Source organism: Dufourea novaeangliae, unplaced genomic scaffold, assembly GCF_001272555.1.
Source record: "Dufourea novaeangliae isolate 0120121106 unplaced genomic scaffold, ASM127255v1 scaffold76, whole genome shotgun sequence".
Taxonomy (NCBI): Eukaryota; Metazoa; Arthropoda; class Insecta; order Hymenoptera; family Halictidae; genus Dufourea; species Dufourea novaeangliae.
Window position 1 is genome coordinate 821430 of NW_015373950.1, and position 9354 is coordinate 830783.

General features: G+C 33.2%; 2 protein-coding genes across 3 annotated transcripts; one reads left to right on the forward strand and one right to left on the reverse strand.

The window, feature by feature from the left end:
* Positions 1 to 158: 158 nt before the first annotated feature.
* LOC107186166 (cytochrome b-c1 complex subunit 6, mitochondrial-like) lies at positions 159 to 896 on the reverse strand. The gene is made up of 2 exons (XM_015573978.1): positions 667 to 896; positions 159 to 420 (listed from the first exon to the last, which is right to left on the reverse strand). The coding sequence occupies exons 1-2, from the start codon at positions 757 to 759 to the stop codon at positions 247 to 249; spliced, it is 267 nt and encodes an 88-aa protein (XP_015429464.1). The 5' UTR covers positions 760 to 896; the 3' UTR covers positions 159 to 246.
* A 1886-nt stretch (positions 897 to 2782) lies between these two features.
* LOC107186155 (histone-lysine N-methyltransferase SETD1) lies at positions 2783 to 8908 on the forward strand. 2 transcript variants are annotated; one of them, XM_015573966.1, is made up of 10 exons: positions 2783 to 2957; positions 3358 to 5132; positions 5206 to 5481; positions 5770 to 6081; positions 6156 to 6434; positions 6551 to 7188; positions 7272 to 7914; positions 7998 to 8219; positions 8302 to 8559; positions 8652 to 8908. In XM_015573966.1, exons 2-10 carry the CDS (start codon positions 3390 to 3392, stop codon positions 8823 to 8825), a joined length of 4545 nt encoding a protein of 1514 aa, XP_015429452.1. In that variant the 5' UTR covers positions 2783 to 2957; positions 3358 to 3389; the 3' UTR covers positions 8826 to 8908. The 2 variants fall into 2 exon arrangements, with proteins under 2 accessions (XP_015429452.1, XP_015429453.1); XM_015573967.1 differs by having other exon boundaries at positions 3361 to 5132.
* The last annotated feature ends 446 nt before the right edge of the window (positions 8909 to 9354 follow it).

Here is a 9354-nt window from a genome sequence, read left to right on the forward strand (position 1 = left end):
TATACATATATATATATATGTATACATATATGTATATTTTACTGTATTGTATAATTATTCTTGTTGAACATTTGTTAAATTTATAGTTATGAAATTTTAAATACAGATGAAGGAATATCATTAAGGCTTAATGCTCATTATTAAGTTATTATTTATTCCTAGCAATAATTATATATCTACAATGCACCAAATTCATCGATAATATGCTTTCAACAATCATCATACAATTGTGGATAAAGTATGATGTTACTTAAGCTTACTGAAGAGTACGTTTGCTACACAATGGTCTACACATTCAACGTAATCAATTAATTCTTCCATGCATGTTTCTTCTGTCTGAGTTCTTGAATTGACACGGTCGTTACATGTATTAAGTTTCTTTTGCATATTAGCACACTTTTCTTTTTTTGCACACTTTGCCTGTGAAAAAAATAATTATATACTTTAAGTGTTATTTAATTGGTATCACCTAATTCGTTCATTTACTAATATATATTGAGACGAATGACAGTAATAGTAGCATAGTCAATATATATTTTATAAGTCTAGATATCTGCACTTAAGGAAAAAGGACATAATTGATATTAACAACGAAAAGTGATTGTGTGATTTAAAATATTTAAAAATAATTTTAGATTATCATAATAAGAATATTATATAACTTACACGAAATATTTTTTGAGGGTCAACTAATTCTTCGTCGTCTTGTGCTTTCACGGTTGGAATGGAACGTTTCATGAAATTGACCAGGAAAGACATATTTTTGAAGGTATAATTTTATTTCCTTCCACACGAGTATTCCAAGTTAACTACAGTTAACTGAGAACCTGAGAATATACAACGATTTGTCCAGAGTTGTCCGCTGTTGTCCGCGCAATACACGCAGTACTTCAGAAACGAACAGATTGCAAAAGGTTTGTTGGAATTGCCTTTCTCATACGTGTACCATACTTTATGGCAGTTGTTCACTTCACTCCGGGTTAAGGTACCATTTGTATGAAAAGGGTGATTGTCATTGTAATTTGATAAATAAATATAAAAATATGTGTAAAAACGTTAACACTATATTCATGTTACTAAATACTGAATTACTTAAATTGTTATAACTATAGACGAGAAAGTTCGCAATATTCTTATAAATAATTGCCAAAATAACTTTATAAACAAATAAAAACACAATAATATTTCAGAATTAAATAATATTCCAAATGTACCATTGACATTAAATTCAAATTAAAGTAGTGAATGCTGTATGTATGAATAACAAAGTGGGTAGAAATTATCATCATGACTTTGATTGGTTGATTCTTATAAAGCCGCCGAATCATATTTTCATCTTTATAAGAATCAACCAATCAAAGTCATGTATGATAATGGCTGCGTTCAGGAGACACAACCGTTGCGCAACCGTTGAGTGATTTTACTAGATTTGACTCTGAACGCTACACCCTATTGGGTGAGCAGTTGCAAATCTAGTGAAATCACTCAACGTTTGTGTCTTCTGAACGCAGTCAATATCTACTCATTTCTGGTGAATAACGATACTTCTTATATACGGTACATCAAAAGTAAATTTTTGTGGATTAATTTACAAAAAATATGATCATAGAAAATTTTGTCATTTTACCAATGGTTCAAATCAGTTCCAAATAATATAAAAATATTAAAGTTTATTAATTATTTTACTATGCTAAATTTTAAACAATCGTTTGTGATACAATAAATGCATAAACTTTGCAGACTACTCATGACAATATTCAATTATTTAATAAAGTTTATGTAATTCTTTTCATTGCAATCATTAGAAGATTTATTTTAATATTATTGTAGTGACTTTATATTTTTAATTGATACTGTACCTGTAGGTACATTAATGCGCGCATTTTCTTTAAAGACAGAAAGGTGATTTGTTAATAGGTTGCCTGACATTTCTGTTAGATCGCGTTCAGCCAATACGTGGATTAAATGCTATTCATTGTATGGAAAGTTGATTTTCAACAATTATTTTGCAATACTGCCGTTAAACTTTAATTACCTTTGCAGATTATTGGTAAATATACGAAATGCCAGCAGTAATAAAAACTTTCAATTATTCTTTTGATGTTAGTAAGATTCGTGAATCAAGAGGAATTAAGAGACGAAAAAAATGTACACTTTACTCAGTCACCAATTTGGACTTTCATTTGGTGTATTTTAGCGTAACAACATTTTGAAATGATATGAATATTCTTTGACGGATAAGAAAAGTCTCTGCTTCTACCAAAATCTGCGTACGATTTATTTAATAAAACAGTCAAAAGTACCGTCATGGCTTTATAACAAGGATGGCGTCATCCGAATGTGTTTGCGTAGTTTTATTGAAGCTATGAATTTGTTAAAGTTCACTGAAGGCATTTTACGTACCAAGTTAAAGTAAAATATGTTTCACTGAATTAGTTCATTGGCATACTATTGTTTCTACTACCAACAAATACTCGATAAAACTTAGAAAAATCAGGGCGCAGTGCGTTGTGCTAGCAGTCAAACATTGAGGTGGTTTTGCGCTGGTGTGTCGGAGAACTAGTAGCAATAAACCTCTATATTTTTCACGAGGAACGGTCAACGAAGAATAAAAAGGAATCAAGTTACGAAGCTGATATCCAAGTGACGTTCACATAGTAAATACGTTATTATAAGAATAAATTGTGAAATTACAGGATTTTGAAAAAACCGGAACGAATTTGTATAAAACTGAAAAGGCTGTGTGTTTGCATAAGAAAAACTTCCCATTTATTGGGGTTTATACAAGGGAATAAGTATAAAGAGCGTGCTACAAAGAATTCTTTTTAAGAAATGGTTACAATATCGTTGCTTTATACGAAAGTCCAACCTAAAACCTATGAAATGTTTAAGGTTATGTTTTACTAAAACATGAATTTCTAGTATTAATAAAGCGAATCAACAAAAACAAACTGGACGTAAGTTAATAATGGAAAAGATTTTTTTTGTTCATATATCACATTTCTTTCTGATAAAAAATATTGTTTCGATTATTGTATTTTGTGTATTTCCTTTTTGAAAATATGCTTTTATACATTGTTTAATTTTCTCTTACTAATTCGTTCATTTGTAACATTTATTCTTAAACTATTTTGCATTCTTACAATTTTATGCATTTGCACTATTTCATAGAATTTGAAGTTATAATTAATGATATCAACTTATTTGTATTAATACATTGATTTCATATTAATTTTTGTGTATGTATTATATGTTTATGTAATATGTTTTAATGTAGGTAATCCTAAGTATTTTCAAACACTTCAACTAATTTTGTATCTATGTCTAATCATCTAATTTTATTTATTATTGTTACAGCAGTTTACATGAATGGATGATGCTTGGAGGCAATGAACGGAATGGAGAGACATGGGCATGGACATGGACATTCACATGCACACTTGCATCGTCATCGTCATTCGCATGGAAATTCACAAAGTGCATCACAAAACACGAATCAATCATCAAAACATAGCCACACCCATGTAACACATTCACAGAAGGATGCATCTATTGTACAAACACCTCAGAAACCAAGAAATTATAAATTACTAGTTGATCCATTTTTAGTGAAAGGTGCATCAAAATTATATAGATACGATGGTATGGTTCCAGGAGATCCAACTTATCCTGAAGTTCAGCCACGAGATCCAAGATCACAGTTAACAAGAATATGGACTCGTTTAGAGCAACTTGATTTGCCTGTACCTAGATTTAAAATTGACTCTAATTACTGTGGTGAACCACCTCCGCTTGAAGTAACATTTTGCCATTTGAACGACAATATTGATAAGACTTTTTTAACAGACATGGTTCAGAAATTTGGAGTTGTAGAAGAACTCACTGTTTACTATCATCCAGTAACTAATAAGCATCTTGGAATCGCGAGAGTAGTATTCGAAAGTACGAAAGCTTCAAAAGCATGTGTAGAAAAATTAAATAACACATCTGTGATGGGCAAAGTTTTAAGAGTGTTTCTGGATGCATTTGGAGAAGAGTGTAAAAAGATCTACGATGAATTAACTGTTGAGAAAAAAGCAGAAAAGAAAGTAGAAAAAGAAGTTAAAATTGAAAATGATCAAGGAAAACAAACACCTATTGATAAAATTACTGAAGATAGAGATGATTTCAGAAGTAATAAAAAAATCGCGTCAAGTATAGAGAAATCCAGAGATACATATGTAGAAAACTCAAGATACAGCAAGTATAGAGATTATCCTACTCCTAGTGGTAGTACTGGAAGCGATTTAGGCTACGGTACTGCACCTAGTGAATTAAATTATTCTAGTAATTACTCTCAGAATTCTACTCCAGCCACAAATTATGATTTATTTCCACCAAATTATTATGGTGGTTACCATCATCAACCCCCGAATAATTATTTAGCAAATATGCCTCAGAATGTATCACAAAATCTTTCAATGCAACAAAATTCAAGTATGTGGTGGGGAAATAACACAGGACCAGCTGGTTATGCGTCATCGTCTATGTGGCCTGTACAACATGGAACAAATTTAGATAATTCTAATTCTAATGCAGTTCCAATTACAAAGGTTTCTAATGTAAAAATGCATCATACTACTCCGAAAAAGGAAAAAGAAAAAGAAAATCAGAGTGGCACAAAAAACTATTCGAGAGACTCACCAGTAGAAACTCGTAAAACATTAGACTTAGATACAAGAATTGCCATGCTATTAAAGGATAAAGCAGGAGGAATGGCACCACCCTTCTTACAATTTGGTAGCGATTCTGAAGATGAAAAGAAGTCTGTTGCTGCAGACAATGAAATGCTTTCAGAACCACCAAGTCCTTTTTTGTCACATGAAACATATAAATCATGCTTTGAAAAAATGAGAGAAAGGAGTAAGGAAAGGTGGAAGATACATGAAAATAACATCAATCAGTTTTCTGTTGATGAAGAATTAGGTAGTGTTATAAGTTCGAGTGAAGATGAGGCGTTACTGGGAAGTTACAGTCCTGCACCAGATGAAATTGAGCCAGAACCACCAAAAGAACCACCACCTCCACCACCTCCTGATGATGATAGGATGTCATTAAGTCCATTAAGTTCAGGAGATGAAAAAATTGAAGAGGTGATTATAGTAGTAAATAATATAATAAACATTCAGATTCAGTATAGTAAAATTCATAATTAAAATGACACAGGTGATAGCTCAAACGGAACCTACGAGTCAGTTATACCCAGGAGCTGGTTATCCTGGACATTTAGCCCATTATCCCACCAGTGATATGTATAATTGGCCACGACCAGCACAATATCCATATCCTTATGGAACAACATACTTACAAAGTCATTATCAACCTAATACGACATCATTTTCTGGAGCAGTAGGAAATCATCAAGGAGCAAATTATTATTCATCTTTTCAGTCGCGGCTTAATGCCATGGCAAATCACAACATTACAAAAGATAATCCACAGGTACATGTGTTTTAACCATTTACATGTTATACATACATTGTACACCGACGAGTAAACTCGGTTTCCTCTAGGGGAAAAAGTGGCGTAGAAGAAAAGTTGCCTACTATTCGGTAAATTTATTTCAAGTACTGAAATAAATGTTAAACCTAATGTTAATTTTGCATAAATTTCAGTAACCTCGTTCGCCTACCCTCACTTTTTCCCCTAGCGGAAGTCGAGTTTGCTCGTCAGGGTACATATATTTATATATATATGTATATATATAATGTTTAATTATTAAAACTCCAGGGCCCTACTATTAACGGAGTCTTGAACAGAGTTGTAAATGAGTTGAAACAAATTTTAAAAAAAGACTTCAACAAGAAAATGATTGAGAACACTGCATTCAAATTGTTTGAAGTATGGTGGGATGAAAAAAAGTCGGAGAAAAGTCAAATTCAAGAAGGAGATAATACTATTGTTAATAACAGTAATAAAGAAGAGGGCTCAAAACCTCAAGGAATATCATTGCTTTTAGAACAAGCAACACCGCTTGGATTTAATTACGATGGATTTGGTTTGGGAATTAGAGCTAGTATGCCAAAGATGCCGTCTTTCAGGGTATGACATATGTGTTTCTATTCTGTATTTATACGTTTACTAATATTTATAATAATACTGTTCCTATATTATAGCGCAAAATTAAAGCTCCAAGCCCATTACCACAAGATGAAGATAGTCGTCAGTCGGACCATGGTGATACTGAAATCATAGAAAGCGATAGCGATATTGACTTAACATCTGTACAGAAAGTGAAAAGGCCAATTACTTCTCTTCCAAGTGTTTCGTCATCGTCTTCATCTTCATCCTCGGCGAGCGAAAGCAGTAGCGACGAAATGAGTTGCAGCGAATCTTCAAGCAGTTCAAATGATAGTTCCGATGACGAAGTACGTTCTGGAAACTTTGAATATGAGGTATACGTTAGGTCTATTAAAGAAAGAATTGATTCCAGGCCTCTAGCTTTACTAATACACTGTCCGCAACACTGTCTCTCATGTAATGTTATATAAAATTAATTTATTATTTTTAGCAAGACACAGATAGTCGTATATCAGATAATCGTCCTTTAGCCTCGAATAGTGAAGATCCTGATATTCTAACAGAACTTGCAATTCAAAGATCTCTAGACTGTCCAACCCCAACTGGCCGAGAAACGCCAATACCGAACATTAAAATAAAGGATGTAAATTCAAACGAATTCCCACAATACGAAAATGAAGCTAGTCCTGATACATCTCCCTTAAGGTATGAAAATCAAAAGGAAGAAATGGGAACGACAAACGAAAAGTCTGTCGACGAAGAACACTTGGAGAAGCCTAGGGTAGTGGTTAAAGGCGCGGGATTGACAAGTACAGAGATTGAGGCACAAAAAGTAGCGAAGAGTACCCATACTGTAATACCAGTACCAGCGAAACAAGAGCCTCGTGATATGCAGAAAATGGAGAATTCTGCAGCTGAAGCTTTAATAACATTAGCTGGACAAGATAATATTATAAGACATAGAAGTCCAGGACCTTTACAACCAAATATTATTAGAGCCCTTCAAACTATGTCTGCTAAATACATTAATGATGAACCCATATTGAAGGAATCAGAAAAAATTGAAATGTTCAGTGAGATTCCAACTACAGATTCGGAGGAAGAAAGCTTAGAAATCAGGAGATTAAGGTTCGTAAAATATATTATCGTTTTAGTTCTTATTGTCTTAAAAGTATTAAAGTAAGAAATTTATATTATTTTACTTTAATTAGGTATCAAGCCGAAGCTGATCTTCGATTAAATGGTCAAAGAAGTCCAAGTTCGCCTGGTTCTCAAGCTTCGCAAGTATACATGGAACACTCTTATTCGTTGCCACCATCACAGACAGAAGTTATAGAATTTGTAGCTCGTCCACCTCCAGCACCAATAAAACCTGCAAAAATAAAGACCTCAAAAATTATGAAATTGGCTAAGGGCAAAGATAAGACGCATAAAGTGGAAAAACGAAAATACAAATACACAAAGATACATAGTGAACAGAACCATGAAGGGGAGAAAGAAAATATTCAAAATGAATTTGTTTATGAAAAGTATCCCAACAAAGTTATTCAAGAACCAACACTGACATACAAGGAACGCGATCTTATGTCGGAAATGGCTATTTTGTATGAATTTTTAACTAGAGGTATAGATGCAGAGGATGTCGAATATTTAAGACGAAGTTACGAAGCTTTATTAGCAGATGACAGTCAAGGATACTGGTTGAATGATACACATTGGGTGGATCATCCAGCAACAGATATTCCAAGTCCTGCGAAACGAAGAAAAAGAGATGAACTCAGATTACATGTAAGCGGAAGTGCAAGAACAGAAGGATATTACAAAGTTGACATACGAGAAAAAGCCAAACACAAGGTATATCATTTTTGTATAGCAAAATTGTACATCATTATTGGAAGCATAACATTTTCAGTTACAAAATTATTTAATTCTTTTAGCATCACTATGCGCAAAGTATACAACGCAGTCATGACGTTGAAGATAGTAATGGTTCTTATGCCGGAGGTGATGGAACAATGAATGGTCCAAAGAACAATACTAAAGCTTTAACTGGTAAAATGCAAGCTCTGTCCCGTGAAGCCCGAAGTAATCAACGTCGATTATTGACGGCCTTCGGTATTGATACCGACAGTGATCTTCTTAAATTCAATCAGCTAAAGGTAGGGTTAAAATTATTTTATTTTATAGTAAATATAATATTTTTATTTGCCAAGCTTCTGTCATATTTGTTTAATTATGTAGTTTAGGAAAAAGCAGTTGAAATTTGCCAAATCTGGAATACACGATTGGGGTCTATTTGCTATGGAACCAATTGCAGCTGATGAAATGGTTATAGAATATGTTGGCCAAATGGTTAGGCCAGTTGTTGCTGATTTAAGAGAGTCTCAATACGAAGCTACCGGTATTGGTAGTTCTTATCTTTTCCGTATTGATTTAGATACAATTATTGATGCAACGAAGTGTGGCAATTTAGCACGGTTTATTAATCATAGCTGCAATGTAAGTATCAATGTTATTATTATTTGTAAATAAAGGTAGAAATGCCATTTATTCCTGAGAGACTATTAATTATTTATTTATTATACTTTCAGCCGAATTGTTATGCAAAAGTAATTACAATCGAAAGCCAAAAGAAAATTGTAATCTATAGTAAACAACCAATAGGAGTTAATGAGGAAATTACATATGATTATAAATTTCCATTGGAGGATGACAAAATTCCTTGCCTATGTGGAGCTCCTCAATGTCGGGGTACCCTGAATTGAACCGTTCATAAAACTATATTGTTCACCCTTATTTCCTGTCTTCTACACTGTCATCATACCCTGCTCATATTTTTGTAAATATTTCCCCATGTAAACATTTTATAAAATGCAATGGAAAATGCTAAATTATGTTAATATGTGCTCCTTTTCTTTTTCTAACGTCCTTCTCATTATGATGATATATTAAATACCTCAGCAAATTCGATAACCCATATATTTTCATTATATATATATATATATATATATATTCATATATATATTGGTGTTCTAGCGTTTAAACGAGGCGAATGAGGAGGAAGTCCCGATATATTCCCTCGAGTGCTTGTGACGACGGTTTGCTCTTTGGGACGAGGGTGAATTGGAATCTGTGAAAAAACGACTCCCTCAGTATTTCGAATATAGAAAAGGACAAGCGATTGAAAAACAGAGAAAAAGCTTCTGTTTCCCCTCGGCGATTAGAGATGGCGTGAACTGCTACTTGTGAATCACTTGTGATTCGATCACGTTCGTTCCCAATCACGGTGATTTT